At 45.3% G+C, this 20,787-nt stretch overlaps 1 protein-coding gene across 1 annotated transcript in view; it reads left to right on the top strand.

The window, feature by feature from the left end:
• LOC140409300 (dedicator of cytokinesis protein 2-like) overlaps nt 1-20,787 on the top strand; it is a 1,572,852-nt gene that overhangs the window by 242,827 nt on the left and 1,309,238 nt on the right. Inside the window, exons 9-10 of the mRNA XM_072497681.1 lie at nt 14,227-14,308; nt 15,860-15,995. Of these exons, the coding sequence (XP_072353782.1) occupies nt 14,227-14,308; nt 15,860-15,995 (218 nt within the window). The remainder of the gene's footprint in view (nt 1-14,226; nt 14,309-15,859; nt 15,996-20,787) is intronic.

A 20,787-nucleotide genomic window follows, 5' to 3' on the forward strand; every position in this document is an offset into this window, starting at 1 on the left:
TTCAGACTGCAATAAAGAGTAATCCACATTGCTTTGAGAGTCGCATTTCGGCCAGATCAGGTAAGGATGGCAGATTTGCTTCCGTAAAGGGACATCAGTGAACCAGACATTTATTCTTATGATGTTTGATGATAGTTTCAAGGTCACCATTACTGAGGTTGCTTTCAATTCCAGATTTATTAATTGAATTTAAATTCCACCAGCTACTGTGGTGGGATTTGAACCCATGAACCCAGAACATTATCCTGAGTCTCTGAATTACCAGTCCATTGACATTGCCACAATGCCACCATGTCCCAAGGATGTCTGTTCCATCGATTGAACACACGCTCATTGAACTATTATTTCTTTGTACAATGTCTTTGATAGTACAATTCTTTTGGCAGGGGTGAATGACTGGCGCCTGTGCCGCTGTGTGTGTAGAGGATAGCTGAGATGAACAGCAATGAGCAGAGCCATGCCACCAAACCTCTCAAAACCTCAGGTGGTTCTCCCCAAACAGGCACTTTAGCGTTCCCAATGGGGACATTTCTATCTGCCAGTGTATTGAATAGGTCACTTCTTAAGGTAAATGGATGTTGTCAGACATTGTGGGATGAAAAGTTTCATGAATATTTCTTGTTTCCTCATGTTAACTTTTAGCAAACCGACTAATGTAAAGGGAATATTCACAAAAGCTTACCAGACCACTTCAAATTTGTGTCCATAGAAAATCTTACTCTTATTCAATAAATACTTGAAGAAAAATGTATGTTCGAGGCTGATATAGACAGATTTTTAATCAGTAAGGGAATCAAGGGTTATGGGGATAAAGTGGGAAAGTGGAATTGAGGATTATCAGATCAGATCAGCCATGATCTCATTGAATGGTGAAGCAGACGCGAAGGGCTAAATGGCCTCCTTCTGCTCCTGCATCTTACGGAAAGAAGTTTCAGGGCTCTGGGGAAGGAGCAGAAGAATGGGTCCCATTTGATAGCTCTACCAATCAGCTGGCATGAACGCGATGGGCTGAATGGTTTTCTATTCCTTTGGACCATAACCAGCCCCACCTCTTGCGAAATATTTACTGCCACTAAGCCTGGAGAAGACATTTGGATTCCCTTGTGTATGTGCCATGAATCTATTCTTGCGATGTCTTTTAGACCCTGTTTTTTTTTCAGTCCCCTTTCCTACTTTTGTACATTCAGCCTGATAACCTGTACATCATCAAGGTGATAGCTGTACATGTCCCATTTTCTGCTTCATCTTGCTCAACCTGCCTCTTTAGTCAGGGAGCTCTAGTTTTAGTTGCCCTCCTTTTCTCCTTGATAAGAATGTACCCAGACTGCACCACAAACATCTTCTAAAGGCCGCCCATGGCTCCATTACATTTCAGCCTAACAAATCTATAATTCTATTATTTTAGTTTCCTCATTTGATTTCCTTCCTTATTTTCTTCTCCTGAGTGTTGATTCTCTCAGCAGGAAAGGGCCCCAAGGGTGCAGTCGTAGTCCAGTGTCTCGCCGAATAGCGTATAGCATGAGACTGCCGATCGGCAATGATGATGGAAGATCTCAAATTCTAATTGTATTTCAGCTGTATCCTCTTCTTACTGGTGGTAGTTGCTCTGATCTTTATCCCCAGACTTAACTAATCGAGTACAGGTAACGGATTAAGCCTGGAATGTCAATGATTGTGTAGTTAGCCGTTTTCATCAATTTTTTCCTTCGACAAATATGAAGCTCTGCTTCTGAGCCACTGGGATGGATTTGTTCCAAAGTGTTCAGTCGATGAGTTTCAACCCTATTTTGAAGATGAGTTTGTTTCTGAGGTTTTTTTATTCAATTATGGGATGTGGGTGTTGCTGGCTGGGCTAGCATTTATTGCCCATCCCTAAGTGCCTCCTTGAGCTGAGAGGCCCGCTGGGCCTCATCAGAAGGCAGCTAAGAGTCAACCACATTTCTGTGGATTTGGAGTCATATATAGGTCAGACCAGGTAAGGACGGCAGATTTCCTTCCCTAACGGACATTAGTGAACCAGGTGGGTTTTACGACAATCGACAATGGTTTCCTGGTCATCGTTAGAATTTTTTATTTCCACATTTTTCTTTTCATTAAATTCAAACTTTTCCACCTGCAATGGCGGGATTTGAACTGGTGTCCGTTGGGCATTACCGGGTCTCCGGATTACTAGCCCAGTGACATTACCACCATGCCATCACCTCCAAAGTTGCACCTATCCAAGCAACTGGTATATCTTTTGAGGTCTTTGCGTGTTTGAAGTTCTGACTTAGAAAGAGTATATTTGGTGTTTCGTGACATTGCCATGGTGATACATCATTGCAACTTTGAACACAGTTGCAGAAAACCAGCTATAAACTGCAATCTAGCTACGATTACATTTAGGATAAGGAGACTTCCAACTGGTGAAATTGGCACGATTCAGATTTCAAATCAAGAGATTGTTTACTTCAGTGCAATGAGGTCTCTGATGAGAATACCCACATCAATGTCAAGGAAAGGCAGAAATCTCTTTGTGATCCTAAAGTTGATGTACTAACACTCTCTGAGGTAATAGCAATGATATAGGCGTGATCTAATACGGAACAAGCTGGAGATATGAAGCATCTCACGAGCACCCCGAATCTAGGCAACTACCAGTGTTAATAAGATTGCATGTTACGAAGGGGGACAAGGTGTTGCAATGGGTTAGAACACAGCTCCTTCACAATTAGGTCCAAGAATTTCATCTATTGTGATTGATGGAATACACATCTTCTCTCACTGTCTGCAGTGATCAGAAGGAAAATTAGTTTGGATCAACCCCAACACATTTTCTCCTGGGTTTTAACCTGTACCACAAAACCGACTGTAATTCTGCACTGATTGACATCCGCTTGTCTGCCTCCATCAGGTAGGTGAGCGGGATGGCTAGTGTGGGAAATAGAAGTGTCACCCAGATGCAATATAAACTGGTTTACTGCAGTTGGGTGAAAACATGTAATCGCGACATGAATTAGGAGCTTTGCTCTGCATCTGATTCACGTTATGTCTTTTCCGGGACAGCATGAAGGTGAGGCCATGGGTAGGTTGTGGGAAGGTGAAGAGGAAGGAATTTCCTCATTGCAGTGCGAGTGCTTTATTGCAAATGTGGGAAGGTTTTCTGTTCTCTTAATTTCCTGCTGATATTTGAATATCCACCTTCTCGAGTCAATGCCACTGATTTTACAGTTCAACAAGGTTGTTTGGTCATTCAGGGAACAATTAAGGGCAGCCACAAGGGTTTGCAGTTGGAGTCACCTATAGACTGAGTGGGAAAGGGCAGTCGGTTACCTTTCCTGAAGGACATTAGTTGGGCTTTTTGAACAAACCAAACGGCTTGATGACAGCTTGGTGATGGCTTGGGGGGTGGGGGAGGAGGGGTGCGACCCTGCTTCTGTGGCTGGGGAAGGTCCACCAGCAGCTTCTTAGGACAAAGAGAGATGGGCAATTAATGCCGACCTTGTCAGTGACCCCTGCAATATCCTGCACGCAACGTACGGGATGGGAATGATTATTTTCCCCGTGGTGCTCACGGAGTAAGAGCTCCCCCGTTGAAGAGCCGAAGGCTCAAGTGAGGTTAGTAAAGTTTCCTGACCACGTAATAGAACAGAGAGTATAGAAGGTGGCAGGAATCTAACTTCGGGCAGAGCAAAAAAGGGGACAAATATGAGAAGGTGGGCGGTCAAAGCAGGACTGAGGGTGCTGTACCTACATGCGCGCAGTATACGGAACAAGATAATGAGCTTGTTGCGCACATTGAAATTGGCCGGTACGATGCTGTGAGCATCGCAGAGGTGTGGCTGCAAGAGGATTAGGGCTGGGATCTAAATATACAAGGATATGCGTCCTATCGAAAGGACAGGCAGAGGGCGAAGTGGGTGAGTTGCATTGTTAGTAAGGAATGAAGTTAAATCGATAGCAAGGAGCGACATAGGATCAGAAGGCATAGAATCATAGAACCATAGAGTTTACAGTGCAGAAGGAGGCCATTTGGCCCATCAAGTCTACACCGGCCCTTGGAAAGAGCACCCTACCCAAGCCTACAACTGCACCCTATCCTCGTAACCCAGTAAACCCACCCCACCATTTGGACACTAAGGGCAATTTAGCATGGCCACTCCACCTAACCTGCACATCTTTGGATTGTGGGAGGAAACTGGAGCACCTGGAGGAAACCCACGCAGACACGGGGAGAACGTGCAGACTCTGCACAAACAGTGGACCCAAGCCGGGAATCAAACCTGGAATCCTGGAGCTTGAAGAATTCAAGGATTTTCAGAAGCAAAGCTATGAGTGTGAAGCCCCAGGAGGTGAAGCATGACAACAGATTTTTAATCTGCACTGGATTCTGCAATACCTCCCAGAAATGCCTCCCGATGTCTCCTTCCTCTGCTGGACTGAAACATTTCCGTGTTTGCAACTGTGCTAACCACTGTGCTACCGTGCTGCCCAAATCTGTATGGCTAGAATTGAGGACTCGCAAGGGAAAAAAGACCCTGATGGGAGCTATGTGCAGGCCCCCTAGCAGTAGTCCGGATGTGGGGCAGAAAATATATGAGGAGATAGAAAAGGCACATAAGAAAGGCAATATTACAATAATCATGGGGGACTTCAATATGCAGGTGGATCAGGTTGGTAGCATATTCCAAGAAAATAAATTTGTGGAATGTCTACGAGATGCTTTTTTTGGAGCAGCTTGTAGTAGACCCCATTAGGATCATGCAACTCTGGATTTGGTGATGTGTAATGAGGCAGGTTGGACTAGGGAAGTGTAGGAACCCTTCGGGAGTAGTGACCACAATATAATAGAAGTTACCCTGCAGGTTGAGAGGAATAAGCTGGAATCAGATGTGACAGTATTACAATTGAATAAAGGTAACGATAAAGACATGTGGGAGGAGCTGGCTAGAGTTGATTGGAAAAGGAACCTAGCAAGGAGACAGTCGAACAGCAAGGACAAGAGTTTTTGGGAGTTATTTGGGAGGCACAACAGAAATTCATCCCAAGGAGGAGGAAACATGCTAAGGGGAGGATGAGGCATCCATGGCTGACAAGGGAAGTCCATTATTAATGATGAGATTGCGGAGTACTTGCATGATAAAAGAGGACTTCGAGTCAGCACGGTTTCATCAAGGGGACGTAATGTCTGACAAATTTGTTAGAGTTCTTTCAGGAGGTAACAAGGAAGTTAGACAAAGGAGAACCTATGAACATGATCTATTTAGATTTCCAAAAGGCCTTAAAATACCGTAAAGGAGGCTGTTAAGTACATTAAGAGCCCAAGGTCTTAAGGGTAAGATACTGGCATGGATAGAGGATTGATGACTTGCAGAAGGCGAAGAGTGAGGATAAAGGGGTCTTTTTCAGGTAGCAATGAATGACTAGTGGTGTGCCTCAGGGGTATGTGCTGGGACCACAACTTTTCACAATATACATTAATAATCTGGAAGAAGGAACTGAAGGCACTTTTGCTGAGTTTGCAGATGATACAAAGATCTGTAGAGGGACAGGTAGTATTGAGGATGCAGGCGGGCTGCAGAAGGACTTGGACAGGCTAGGAGAGTGGGCAAAGAAGTGGCAGATGGAATACAACATGGAAAAGTCTGAAGTTATGCACTTACAGGATGCTGAGAGGCCTAGATAAAGTAAATGTGGAAAGGACATTTCCACTAGTTGGAAAAACTAGATCCTGAGGCCACAGCCTCAGACTGAAGGGACAATCCTTTAAAACTGAGATGATGAGTAATTTCTTCAGCCAAAGGGTGGTGAATCTGTGGAACTCTTTGCCACAGCAGGCTGTGGAGATCAAATCACTAAGATGGAGATAGATAGGTTGTTGATTAATTAGGGGATCAGGGGTTATGGGGCGAAGGCAGGATAATGGGGATGAGAAAAATATCAGCCATGATTGAATGGCGGAGCAGACTCGATGGGCCCAATGGCCTAATTCTGCTCCTATGACTTATGGTCTTATTATATGATGGGGAGCTTCAGGCGTTGGACTGGGGTGAGCACAGTAAGAAGTCTTACAACACCAGGTTAAAGTCCACCAGGTTTGTTTTGAATCACTAGCTTTCGGAGCACTGCTCACCTGAGGAAGGAGCAGTGCTCTGAAAGCTAGTGAATCGAAACAAACCTGTTGGGCTTTAACCTGGTGCTGTCAGACTTCTTATTGGTCTTATTAAAGGTCAGCATATAAGGCACTGACAGTAAGGAAGAACCCGGTCGAGATCTTCCGGGTAGTGTACATATCGTTACTGTAAATAAACCTGGTTCTTTATTTACTCCCTTGACCTTATTAAAGGACCCACAGCACAAGAAGTAAGAAAAGAGCAGGCCCACCAAAATGATCTCAATTACAGAATGCCAATAAATTCTGCCTTACCCTGTGTTGTCCACATGACAGAAATTAATGTATTTTTTTTCCCCAAAAGTCGGTATTATTTTGCAAAATCATACACTTACAGTCTGGGATTTAAGGTGGGCAAAGTGTATCTTGCAGGGTGGTTAGAGACCATTGGGAACCCCATATCACTTCCATGGGAGAGCTGATGGGACCCAGGGGATTGTGCCCGCTGTTGCTAATTAAGTGGCTGCCAATGAGGCTGCCATGCCCCTCTTGGTCAGTGCACTGGGGCTAACGTCCCATCCTTCACAACAGTGCCCTGGGATCTTTCACATCCCGGGATTTTTTTTCACATCTTATTTGAAGGCCAGAACATCTGACTTCGCAGCATTCCCTCAGCACTGCACCAGCATCAGCTTAGATTTTTGTGCTCAAAAGTCTCAGAAATAGAACTTAAGGCTCTTAAGGCTCACTCTTCAGCTGGACCAAATGACCTGTCCCTGTCCTGGAAATTCTGTGTGACGTGAGTCTAGGTAGCGGAAAGACAGAAGAGTCAGTCAATTGAACAGTTGAGCTGAAATGAGCTGAGGGACCTGTCCGTCACGCAATCCCCACATTCCAGTCTGTGTGGCGGAGTCCCTCAACGAACAGCACTTTGTCCCCGCTGAGCTAACGATGAAATCTTTTTTAAAAACACACACATACAATTACTGAGCACAGTGCAATGATGAGGCGGACAGTTTATTTGCAGTGTTTCCATTTGCACGTGGAAAATTTACAAATTACATCTGTTCGCTCTTGGGGCAATCAAACTGCATGGAATGATAGGTAACACACTGGAATTGATGTGAAATTAAACTTGAGGGGCATGTTAAATCTGAAGAAAACGTTCCTTTTTCATTTGAGGAATTCTGATTTTTTGGAACAATACTACCGAAAATACAATATTTTAAAAAATCACCACTGAATACAATTTGAAACTGTAATTGCTGAGAACTTAAGTCGAACAGAGTCCAAAATATTTCCCATTTGTCACTGTCAATTTCATGCTTCCTTTGGTTCCACTGAAGCTGATCAGCTGCTGATATAACAAATCTAAAGGAACATGCTGTTTCAGAACTTGCAAACATGGCGGTTCAGTTAAAGGGGCAGGGACCCAGCCACCTGAGGAGGCTAAAATCATTGTGTTGAGCGATACAGACTGGCCTATTTCGCCAGGTCCTGTCACATAGGTACTGAGAACATAAAGACTTTCCTAACACTTCCCTAGCACGGTAGCATAGTGGTTAGCACAGCTGCTTCACAGCTCCAGGATCCCAGGTTCAATTCCCGGCTTGGGTCTGTCTGTGCGGAGTCTGCACATTCTCCCCGTGTATGCGTGGGTTTCCTCCGGGTGCTCCGGTTTCCTCCCACAGTCCAAAGATGTGGAGGTTAGGTGGATTGGCCATGCTAAATTGCCCTTATGCTCAAAAAGGTTGGGTGGGGTTACGGGGATAGGGTGTGTTACGTGAGAGTACCTTTAAGAAATGGGTGTTTATCAGTGATTCAGTGCTGTCAGAGTGTGGGTGGAGCTGGGCTGTCTGTCAGCTTTTTTACTTTCGTTTTAGGCTGTTTGCTGCAGGGTGTGTTTTAGTTTCGTTTTCAGAGCTGGATAGCTGCAGTCACAGCCAGAAGGTGTATGAGTCTCTCTCTCTCTGTAATCTAAAGACTGTAAATCGATCCTTTGGTGTTTTAAAACGAATGACTGCTCTCAGTAGTGACTTTAACCTGATGTGCTCCTGTTTAAAGTTTTTTTTAAAAGTCTTATGGATGTTAAAAGGACAGCTTAAGGATTACTTAGTGTTGTATTCTTTAGGGATTGTAGTTGAATTGATGGTTGCTAAGATGTTCACTGTGTGTTTTAAAAAGGTTAACCTGAGTTCACAGAATAAACATTGTTTTGCTTTAAAAAATCCTTCAACATTGTAAATTCTATTATGATCTATGATCCTTTGGAAAAGACGATGCTCATTTAATATTTTAACTTTGAGGCTGCCAACAGGTATTTTTTAAATTCATCTACAGGATGTGGCAAATTTAAAGGTTAAGGTGTAATTTAATTGAAGTTTTCAAGATATAAGGGGCAACATTTTCCCCCAAAATGCCAATGTGTTGGGTTCAGTGTTCTCACCTGCCTGATTACTACTGGCTGGGGACTAATGGCAATCCCACAATCCTTAAGTGAGTATGAGCTTCCCCAATGAGGGGGGGACAGAGAAATCATTAGCCGAGTCGCCTGCATAAATAGAACTGGTCAGTGTGGAGCCAGCTAGAGAGGAGAGAGCAGTGGTGGAGTACTGCAGCTGTTGTATATATGTAATTGTAAATAAAGTTATTTATTTTGATTCTACAAACTCATGCTGGATTCGTCGTGGCCCTCACAAAATTCAGTCAGAAAACGGGAACGTTTCTCCCTGGAGAAACAGGCAGTTTCCCGACTAGATGAAATGAAAAAAATGAAATGAAATGAAAATCGCTTATTGTCACAAGTAGGCTTCAAATGAAGTTACTGTGAAAAGCCCCTAGCCGCCACATTCCGGCGCTTGTTCGGGGAGGCTGTTACAGGAATTGAACCGTGCTGCTGGCCTGCCTTGGTCTGCTTTCAAAGCCAGCGATTTAGCCCTGTGCTAAACAGATCTACACATGCTTTGTAATATTTTTGAAGGGGGGGCATGTTTTCCGCTTTCATTGTGAGGAGTGGAGCACAAACATGCCGGCAGCTCCGGCTTCACAGAGATTGGGCATATTCAAAGTGAAAATAAAACCCCCTGCTCCCTCCACGGAAATCAGGACCCCTCTCCACATTGATAGCAAGTTTCTGCCACCCCCCAACATAGATCGCTAGCCTGATCGCCAACCCTCACCCCCTGAGCATAGATTGCCGGCCTCGTGGCATCAGGACCCTCCCAGTGGGCCGTCATATGTGCCCTGGCCCCTTCAGGCTTTGCCCCCTTCAGGCTCCAACCCTTGGCACTTCCCCCAGGCCCCCTGGCAGTGCTAACCCACCAGTGCCAACCTGGCAATGCTGGGCCAACAGGTTGCCAGGGCACTGCCGCCACGTCCTTGACTACCCGGGGGCTGCAATGACCTCCGAGCCCACTGGCATGGCCATCACATCTGGTCTAGATTTGTGGAGGCCAGAAGTGAATCCGCCAGCGCGATGTCACGCCGGCAGGCGGTACGGTCCCAGAAGATTTGGTGTTAAATCGATTTCGAACAATAAATCCATTTAAATGACTGGTAATTAAATACACGCCCTCCCTGGGCATGAATCCGGTTATATCTGTTGGGAGGGGCTCGGAAGATAGCAAAATGCTTGGCGCCTGGCACAAATCCCGTTTCAGGCCTCTCCCGGAATTTTGCCAACATGGCGGGATTTGTGGCAGGTGCAACGCAGCTGGAAAATCGCACCAAGGGAATAAAATAGGGTAGATAGAAACTGCTTCTGCAGGTTGAGGAGTCTCAGATTAGAGGGCATGGTCAAACAATGATCGCCAACCTTTCAAGAGTGGAATTGGGATACAATTCTATCCACCAAGGCTCCTTCATAGCACCATCCAAACCTGTTATCTCTATTACCTCGAGGAACAATGGCAGCAAGTGCATGGGAACACCACCACCTGCAGGTTCGCTTCCAATAACGCACCATCCTGTGATGGAAATATATTGCCGTCTCTTTGTTGCTGTTGGATCAAAACTAGAACTCCCTTCCCAACAGCACCATGGATGTACCTACACTACATGGATTGTAGCCATTCATTACTTTCTCAGGAGCAATTAGGGATCGGCAATAAATGTTGGCCTTACCAGCGACACCCACATCTCAAGACAAATAAAAAGAAACGTTCTTGATTACCTGCTGATGAGTGCAATTAGCTGAAATTCCAAATGGTGATTAGTTCACCCTGGAGGCAAGCCCAGCTTTGTAGGTAGGTCAGTTTGCCACGTTATGTCTTGAAATGTGTTCAAAAGATTATAGAACACAATTTGCATGTAAAATTCCAACGTTAGGGGCATAGTATGGGAAAGCCAGCACACCCCAAATCGAAACCTCAGGCCATGACTCTGGAAAGCAACCAGCAGGACTTGGAGAATGGACATTTATGCGCGATGTGTGGGACTTTGGGTAGCATTTTTTGTATGGTGAAATGGGAAACACCAGCTGTTGAAAAATTGGCTGGAAGCACGTCCTCTCCAATCATTGGATTGGATTGGATTGGGTTTGTTTATTGTCACGTGTAATGAAGGATAGTGAAAAGTATTTTTCTGTGAGCAGCTCAACAGATCATTAAGTACATGGGAAGAAAAGGAATAAAAGAAAATACACAATAGGGTAACACAAGGTACACAATGTAACTACATAAGCACTGGCATCGGATGAAGCATACAGGACGTAGTGTTAATGAGGTCAGTCCATAAGAGGGTCATTTAGGAGTCTGGTAACAGCGGGGAAGATGCTGTTTTTGAGTCTGTTCGTCCATGTTCTCAGACTTCTGTATCTCCTGCCCGATGGAAGAAGTTGGACGGGTGAGTAAGCCGGGTGGGAGGGGTCTTTGATTGTGATACTCGCTTTCCCCAGGCAGCGGGAGGTGTAGATGGAGTCAATGGATGGGAGGCGGGTTTGTGTGATGGACTGGGCGGTGTTCACGACTCTCTGAAGTTTCTTGCGGTCCTGGGCCGAGCAGTTGCCATACAAGGCTGTGATGCAGCCAGATTGGATGCTTTCTATGGTACATCTGTAAAAGTTGGTAAGGGTTAACGTGGACATGCCAAATTTCCTTAGTTTCCTGAGGAAGTATAGGTGCTGTTGTGCTTTCTTGGTGGTAGCGTCGACGTGGGTGGACCAGGACAGATTTTTGGAGATGTGCACCCCTAGGAATTTGAAACTGCTAACCATCTCCACCTTGGCCCCGTTGATGCTGACAGGGGTGTGTACAGTACTTTGCTTCCTGAAGTCACCTGCAAACCCTGCCTGCAAACCCATGGGTCTAAAATTATGCCCTATAGGTTCAATATGTAACATTTTTAGTTTATTTCAGAATATTTTCTGAGTGGTTGGTGGGGCAGCTGCATTCATCTCATTCTGACAGTTCTAAGAGCAAACATATAAACAAGAACAAATGAAGAAGAGTTAAAAACGAGAAGCCCTGAACAAACTGGGCCATTGTTTGCCTAAAGGAATGAGATCTGGGTGGAAATTTCTCTATGTAATCAGGCACTAACATAGATAATTAATTGCATTCCCCACTGTACAATTCCCACCAGTTTTGAAACCAACGATTCATAATTGCTTTCTACCTTCTGCTCCTTAATTAATATTGTATCCATACTGCCTCTGCCCCTTTCATCCTATGGCCTTTAATTTTACCAACATGTTTATTGTGTTGTACTTTGGCAGTGGGGAGTCAGTGGCATGGCAGTATTAACACTGGACTAGTAATCCAGAGACCCAGAGTTATGCTCTGGAGACACAGGTTCAAATCCCACCATGGCAGATGGTGAGATTTGAATTCAACACCAATCTGGTTAATAGTCTAAAAGGTGACCATGAAACTATTGTCGTTTGTAACAACCCATCTGGGTCACTAATGTCCTTTAGGGGAGCAAATCTGCCACCATTATCTGGTTTGGCCGACATGTGACTCCAGATCCAAGCAATGTGGTCGACTCTTAAGTGCCCTCAGGGATGGGCAATAAATGCTGGCACAGCCAGCGATGCCCACATCCCATGAATAATTTTTTAAAAAGCACCTTTTGCAAGACCATAAACTCAGCAAAAATGGTTCCAGGGATGAGAAACTTCAGTTATCATGTTATATTGGAGAGGTTAGGACTGTTCTTGGAGAGAAGGCAGCTAAGAAGAGATTTAGAATTTCATAGAATTTACAGTGCAGAAGGAGGTCCACACCTCCACCCTATCCGCATAACCCAGTAACCCCACCCAACACTAAGGGCAATTTTAGACACTTAGGGCAATTTTGGACACTAAGTGCAATTTATCATGGCCAGTCCACCTAAGCTGCACATCTTTGGACTGTGGGAGGAAACCGGAGCACCCGGAGGAAACCCACGCACACACGGGGAGAACGTGCAGACTCCGCACAGACAGTGACCCAAGCCAGAATCGAACCTGGGATCCTGGAGATGTGAAGCAATTGTGCTATCCACAATGCTATCGTGCTGCCCGACAATGCTACCGTGCTGCCCGGTATATGTTCAAACTCACGAGGGGGCTGGACAGAGTGGATGGGGAGAAGCTGTTCCCCCTCATACAAGGATCAAGAACCGATTTAAAATGATTTACAAAACAAGCAAATGTGATGTGAAAAAAACAGTTGTCACATGAGCCGCCTGGAATGCTCTGCCTGAACGTGTGGTGGAGGAAGGTTCAGTCGAGGTATTCAAGAGGTCATTGGATGATTACTTAAATAGAAACAATGTCCAGGGGAATGGCACCAAAAAATGATGCTTGTTTGCATCAGCTCTCCAAACATGATGGGCCAAATGGCCTCCTTCAGCACCGTAACAGTTCTGTGATTCTGAACGTCAGCCGCACTGCCCTCACTATCTCTCTCTGTTACTTTATTAAAAGGACACAATCAAAGTAGTCAAGCATGATTTGTCTTTAATAAATCAGTGCTGACTTTCATTTATCAGCCCAAGCTTTACCAAACACTAATTAATTTTTTCCTGAATATTGTCTCTAAAATCAGTGAAGTCTGAAGAAGAAAGGTTGCAATATATCCAACAATTAAATTTCACCACCCTGCATGTTGGAACGGACTGTTAAATTGATAATTTTAGTGTGAATATTGCTGAAGAGAAACATATTGTCAAAGCTTTTTGACTGGCACTTATCAGGACAAACACAAGAATGTCAAATTTCAAACAATCACATCAACTTTTATTACAAGAGAAAAGGATGCAGATTGGCTGGCAAATTGACCCTGATTGGCTGGGGCGTTACTATGGTGAACCGCAATGGGGAACTACAGTTCTTGCGTTTGTCCTGATGAGTGCAATATGAAAAACTTCAGAAACATGTCTCTCTTTGCAGCAATGTTCAAGTTCTGCCTGACTAAGTGCCAATTGTTGCGCGCTGATTGGGCACAATGCTGGTGGTTTTCACCTGTTCTATCCGGGTCATCCAGCCCAGCAAATTGCCTGCCTGTTTTCACATCCCTACCAATCTCCACCTCACTGAGACAAATGCAAAGGGAATCTGGACGGGTTCTACAATGGGCGAGTGATCTGCTCTGACAATTAATGAAATTTGACATTCATGATGGTAACAATTAACCTCAGCACGATAGCACCAGTGGCTAGCACTGTGGCTTCACAGCAGCAGGGTCCCAGGTTCGATTCCCCGCTGGGTCACTGTCTGTGCGGAGTCTGCACGTTCTCCCCGTGTCTGCGTGGGTTTCCTCCGGGTGCTCCGGTTTCCTCCCACAGTCCAAAGATGTGCAGGTTAGGTGGATCGGCCATGCTCAATTGTCGCTTAGTGACCAGGGACATGGAGGATAAGCTGGGATTACAGGGATAGGGCAGGGGAGTGGGTCTAGGTAGGATGTTCTGTCAGAGGGTCAGTGCAGACTCGATTGGCCGAATGACTTCTTTCCGCACTGTTGGGATTCTATGGATTCTATGAATAGAGCAGAGTGTACGGAAGGTGGTACCTAACCTTAACATTCTTCGTAGTTGTCTAGAGCAGAAAAATAAGAAAATGCTGAGTTTTGGTTTTAGGCAGCCGCAGACAACTGTTGAGTCCATCTTGCCGTAAGTAAATTTTATTTAAAAACAATATGTTTCTGTATTTTCAGTGAAAACTATTTATTCCGCTGGGCAAGTACTGGACTACCAAAGGAGATTGACATGCTGAATAATCTAAAAGTGGTGTTCACTGTAAGTATTATCTGAAATTTTACAGGACAGAAAAAGATATATTGGAGAGGTTGGGACTGTTCTTGGAGAGAAGGCAGCTCAGAGGAGATTTGATAGATATGTTCAAAATCACGAGAACCCAACCGAGAAATGGCGGCATTTATGCTGCTTAAGAGTCTCTTTCCACCCCATTTCAGATGACTCAACCAACAATTACTTCCATTCCTTTCTCTCTTATGTGTTCATCTAGCTTCTCCTCAAGTGCATCGAATCTATTTGACTCAAACAGTCCACGTGACACCAAGTTTCCCCACTCCCTGAGTGAAGAGGTTTCTCCTGAACCTCTTGTTGGCTTTGTGAATGACCATGCTCTCGGGTGAGATCTTCCGGGTGTTCACACCGGCGGGATCTTCCGGTCCCGTCATGGCTTTCCTGCCAGTGTAGGGTAGAAGCGGAGGAAACAGAAGATCCGTCCACCGGCCAACAGTGGCCGCCTCCCACCGTCGAGAAACACATCGCGGAGAGGCCAGAGAATCTCACTCATTTATTTGGCCCCTAGTTTTGGATTCCCCCACAAGTATAAACATCGAGTGGGATTCTCCGTCCGTTCACGGAAGCGGGAATTTCCGGTCCCGCTACAGAGAATGGGAGATTTGGCCTGACGGCATATTTTCCGTCCTCACTAGCAGCAGTGGTGGGGCGGACACGCTGGTCTTGAACATAATTCTATTCAACTTGTGAAAGGACCCCATTACAAATCGACATGACGATGGAAAGGTTTTCTTTTATTTTTTCATTTTAATTTTTTTCCGATTAATCAACTAATATGGGCCAAATGGGCTTTGTTTATAAGATCTTCTGAGTAACACTTATCAGGACCAATGGGCTAGATTTTATTCGGTGCCATATTCCCAGCCCCCCCTTTTCCAACTACAGAGTCTGCAGGGAGCCCACACATCACAAAATCGGCTACCCCACCATAGCCATTTTGTGGTGGAAACAGTTAATTGCCCAATGTTGAAACTTCTGCCCCAATTGAGGAGGAAGCCCCACCTTAGAGAGCTGCTGACTAATTCAATTGGCTGGCAGCTCTGTGGGCCATCATTTCAGGCAGCGCTTGATTGGCACCCCATCCATCACCTTCAACATTCACTCCCTCCACCACCACGCACAGTGGCAGGAGTGTCTATTATCTTCAAAATGTACTGCAGCAATTCACCAAGGCCCTTTTCAACATACTCGCCAAGGGATTCCTCGCCAAGACTATGACAACGTTCCCAGACAAAAGAAATAGGAGCTGATGCAGACCATTCAGCCCCCTGAACCTACTCCACTATTCAATAAGATCATGTCTGATACTTGACCTCAACTCCTCCTCCCAGCTCTGCCTTTAGATCCCTGGACATAAAATCTATCGATCGCACCGTTGACTATATTAATGAGTATGTTTTAGTATCTGAGTACGTGGCTAAAATTTGATGATGAAACCAAACAACGTCATAACAAAAACAAGGGCCACGCAGTGAAGAATTGGAATTGTTATTCAATTACGTTCTGATCTTTTTATTTCAGGATCTTGGAAGCAAAGATTTGAATCGGGAAAGGATTTACTTGGTGTGTCAGATAGTACGGGTCGGGCGAATGGAGCTGAAGGAAACCAATGCCAAAAAGATGACTCAAGGATTGAGACGACCATTTGGAGTTTCAGGTAAGTCAAAAAATTATATTTTGCTAGAACGTCGTTAATATTCTTGGATTCAAGTATAAAAGAGCAGAACTTTGAACTGGAATAATATACTAATTGACAGGAAAGAGAAAAAGCCATTTGGAGCAACAAAATGTTCCCCTTATTACTGATCATAACCCCAGTCACGTACCCACATATTGCCGTGCCTTTCAATCCTTTCTTTCTCTAGAATCACATTTGGGAACAAGTGATCCAGCAATGTTCTGAATAAAGGTCAGGGCTACAGTGTTGCAGCTTTATCTCTCACCCGACTGGGGTTGTTGGAAAATAGCATTCATCCTTCAATTGCTTCAAACTGATCGCTGCAGTCCATTTAGATTACCTTCTCTGTTAAATTACTGCATTGGTCTCCAATCAATTAATCCTTTCTCAAAAAGGTATCTCACATGAGAAGAACCGTGTGGGCTCCTCACAATTGAAAGGATATCGTGGATATGGAGAAAGAGCAACATATATTTACTTGGGTCGCACCAGTTATAGGACAGTTGTGAGGAGAGAGTGCAGAATGTTCCATATTTCTTTCTTTATTCATTCACAAAATACAGGCTTGCCTGGTAAGGCCAGCATTCATTGCCCATTCCTAAATTGCCCTAGAGAAGATGGTACTGATTAATTCTTCAAACACTTCAGCTTTTTAAAAATTCATTTAAGGGATGTGGGTGTCACTGGTTAGGCCAGCATTTTGTTCCTATGCCCAGTTGCCCTTTAGAAAGTGCTGGTGAGTTACCTTCTTGAACCGCTGCAGTCCTTGAGGTGTAGATACACCCACAGTGCTGTTAGGGAGGGAGTTCCAGGATGCTGCCCCAGCGACAGTGAGGGAACGGCGATATATTTCCAATCAGGGTGGTGAGTGACTTGGAGGGGAACCTCCAGGTGGTGGGGTTCCCAGGTATCTGCTGCTCTTGTCCTTCTAGATAGCAGTGGACGTGGGTTTATAAGGTGTTGTCTAAGGAGCCTTGGTGAGTTACTGCAGTTATTCTTGTACACTCTGCTGCCACTGTTCATCGGTGGGGGAGGGTTTGAATGTTTGCGGAAGGGGGAGCAATCAAGTGGGCTGCTTTGTCCTGGATGGTGGCGCAGGTACTCCCACAATGCTGTCAGGTAGTCAATTTTAGGATTTTGATTGAGCAACAATTGAGGACCGGCGATATATTTTGAATTCTGGATGGTATGTGACATGGAGGTGAACTTAGAGATGGTGGTGTTCCTGTTCTTCTAGGTGGTCGCAGGTTTGGGAGTGGCTGTCACACGAACATAGGGATTGATAGCAGGATTAGCCATTCCGCTCCTTGAACATGCTCTGCCATTTGATAAGATGGCTGATCTGATTGTCTCAACTCCAAGGAGCTTTGATGAGTCGCTGTAGTGCATCTTGTATATGTTACACACTGTTGCTACAGTTCTCCGAGGGTAGAGGGAGTGAATGTTGAAGATGGTGGATGGGGTGCCAGTCAAGCGGGCTGCTTTATCCTAGATGGTGCTGAATTTCTTGACTGTAGTTGGAGCCACACTCATCCAGGCATATGGAGAGCATTCCATCACTCTCCTTGTGCCTTGCAGATGATGGACAAGCTTTGGGGAGTCATGAAATGGGCGTCTCACTGATGGATTCCCAGCCTCTAACCTGCTCTTGTCACCACAGTACATATATGACTGGTCCATTTCTGTTTCCTGACCATTAATCAATGCTCTATTCCTGCGAATATGTTACCTGCAACTCCGTGCGCAATCTTTTGTATAGCACTTTATCAAATGCTTTTTGGAAATACAGGTAGATTACATCTGGATTCCCCTTTTGCTATCTTACTGGTTACATCCTCAAAACACTCCAATAAATTTGTTAAGCAAGGTTTCCCTTCAGTAAAACCATGTTGACTTGTTCTAATCATACTGTGCTTTTCTAAGTGTATTCTTAACACTTCTTAATCATAGATTCCAGCATTTTCCCAACAAACTGACAAGGTTAGGCGGACTTCCTATCATTCCGTTTTGATTCCCTCCTTCCTTGAAAAGTCGAGTAACATTTGCCAACTTCCGATCTGATGGGACCATTCCTGAATCCAATGAACTCTGAAATTTCACAGCCAGCACATCCACTATCTCTGCAGACACCTCTATTCGAATCCCAGGGCACAGGCCACCAGGCCCCTGGGATTTGTCACATCCTAGTCCCTTTAGGTTTCTCCAGTACATTTTCTCTATTCATTTTCCAAATTTCCTTAGTCTTCTGGTTGACCGTCAGGGTGGCACACCACTCATCGTCTGGATCGATGCTGTATACCGACAGCGGCTGGTGTCTTTGCTTCAGGGACACCCTGTATTTTGTCACGATACCAACTCGAAAATGCGCCTTCGGGTCCTCGGTGTCACTGCTGTGAGGGAGGTCTGCATCGGACTCGATGACCATGGGTTGAATTGCCCGGACATTCCTGCGAGGCTGGCTGAAGCGATAAGAATTGACAGGCTGAGCTGCTCGGCATAAGGCAGCATAGTGGCCAAGTGCGTATGCTCTAACTGGTGATTGGCTGCGGTGTTGTGTGTGTTGATTGGTCCCACTGTGTGTCCATCAGTGTGTGTGTCTGCACCATGAAAAACTGGTGTACATTATGACAGTATTGTCAAAAGAAACTTGGTGGAATGAAACCCGTGTCTTCTACTCTGAAGACAGGTGCGAAAGGTAAATTTCCCCATCTGCCAACTGCAGGAATCTTCGCGGGAGGATTTGAGGGCCTTTTAAATCTCCGTTAACCCCGGGCAGGAATTTCCAGTCTCAGGGCCAGGCACCACCGGAAATTCTTGCCCGAAATATTTGTTCAATGCCTCTGCCCTTTTCTACTTCTCCATGACAATTTCTCCTGTCTCTGATTCTAATGGACCAACGTTTACTTAAGCTAATCTCTTTTTACATACTGATAAAAGCACTTACAGTCTGTTTATATATTACTGGCTGGTTTACTTTCCTGTTATATATCCTCCTTGTTTAAAATAATGAAGTCAGGAAAAACAAGATTAATTCAGGTGGTTAGACAGGGGGCTGGGAAGATGAGGATATTTAAGCGAAAAGAGATTGAAAATTGGAGAACTATCGAGCTATCACTGCAAGCAAAATAAGAAACCAGGCTGATGTCCAATTCTTATTCACATGCTCCTATGCTCTAAGTATATGAGAAAATCAAATTAAACTAGGAATAGAACAGGCATAAGACCTTCGGCCTTCCGAGCCTTCTCCATTGTTTGACATTTAACAGCAACACCTCCTCCACGATAGTGCTTAATACCTGGGCCCCGCAAGGCTGCGTACTTAGCCCCCTACTATACTCCCTACACATGCACGACTGGGTGGCAAAATTTGGCTCCAACTCCATCTACAAGTTGGCTGATGATACAACCATAGTGGGTCAGATCTCGAAAAGCGATGAGTCAGAGTACAGGAGGGAGATAGAGAATCTTGTGGAGTGGTGTAACGACAACAGTCTCTCCCCCAAAGTCAGCAAAACTAAAGAACTGGGGCTGGATTCTCTGCAGCCTTGTGACAAAATCGCGTTTGGCGCGGGGGCGGAGAATCGATGTTTATCCGGGAATCGTGGCAGATTACGCGGCGCGGGTGGGGTGACATTGACAGAGGCCCCCCCCCCCCAGCGATTCTTCGGGCAAAACTGGCTGAGTTCCCGATGACGTGGTTCTAACCACGTATCGCCGGTCGGGAACCTCGGGTGGCGGCTGCGGACTCAGCCCGTGTCCGCCTTGGTGGGGGGCGGGGGATCGAGCATGGTGTTGGGGGTGGTGGTTGCCTCATGGGCGGCTGGGGCAGCGATCGGGCGGCTTGGATCTGCGGGCGGCCGCCACCTTGGGGGGGAGGGGGAGGGCCCTACATTGTTGATGTCGGTCCGCGGTCCCAATCCGCCATGGTGCACGGTGCGGCCACTGCAGCGCCGTCGGCGCATGCGCGGACTCCCGACCGGATGTGCGGGGGCCCATATCCGCAGACAGAGCTGCGAGGAACACTCCGGGGCCCTGTCCTGACCTTAAGGAAAGTCAAGAGTGAAACGCCGGTGTTTTTACGCCAGCGTGGGGACACAGCCCCATTATTGGAGAATTCAGCCCCTTGCCATTGACTTCAGGAAGCAAAGTACTGTACACACCCCTGTCTGCGTCAATGGTGTCGAGGTGGAGATGTTTGACAGATTCAAATTCCCAGGTGTGCCTCTCCCGCTAGGAAGCAAAGGTGTTTTTTTTTCCTTTTGTGTCTTATAGAGTGCAGATTCCCAGGAGTATGATTTAACGTAACATTAATTGCTTGAAAACAGCAACACATAAATATATGGTTCCAAATAGGGAATGGCCAATGTTAAATATAGAAAGCAAGAAGGGATTTTAATTTATATGGCACCTTTCATGACCTCAGGGCTTTTCAAAAGACTTTACAAATGTGCTTATTTAGTACTGTTACAAATGCAGCAGTCACATTGCACACAGCAAGGACCCGCAAACAACAATGTGATACTCTGTTCATTTTTTACTTATATTGGAGGAGGGATAAATATTGGCCAGGACACTGGGGACTGATGTGTTGGGTGTTCTGGATCACATACAGGTCACCAACACTTGAAGTAGTGCAACACTATTTTATTAAAAGGTTAACTATTTAAACATACTTGAACTGTGGGTAAATACGATACTAGCTTTAACTAAAGACCTTTGCCTTGTCCTAACCAGTCGATGCACTCAGCACATGGTGAATGTCTGTGTTGCA

This window comes from Scyliorhinus torazame, chromosome 3, assembly GCF_047496885.1.
Source record: "Scyliorhinus torazame isolate Kashiwa2021f chromosome 3, sScyTor2.1, whole genome shotgun sequence".
Lineage (NCBI taxonomy): Eukaryota > Metazoa > Chordata > Chondrichthyes > Carcharhiniformes > Scyliorhinidae > Scyliorhinus > Scyliorhinus torazame.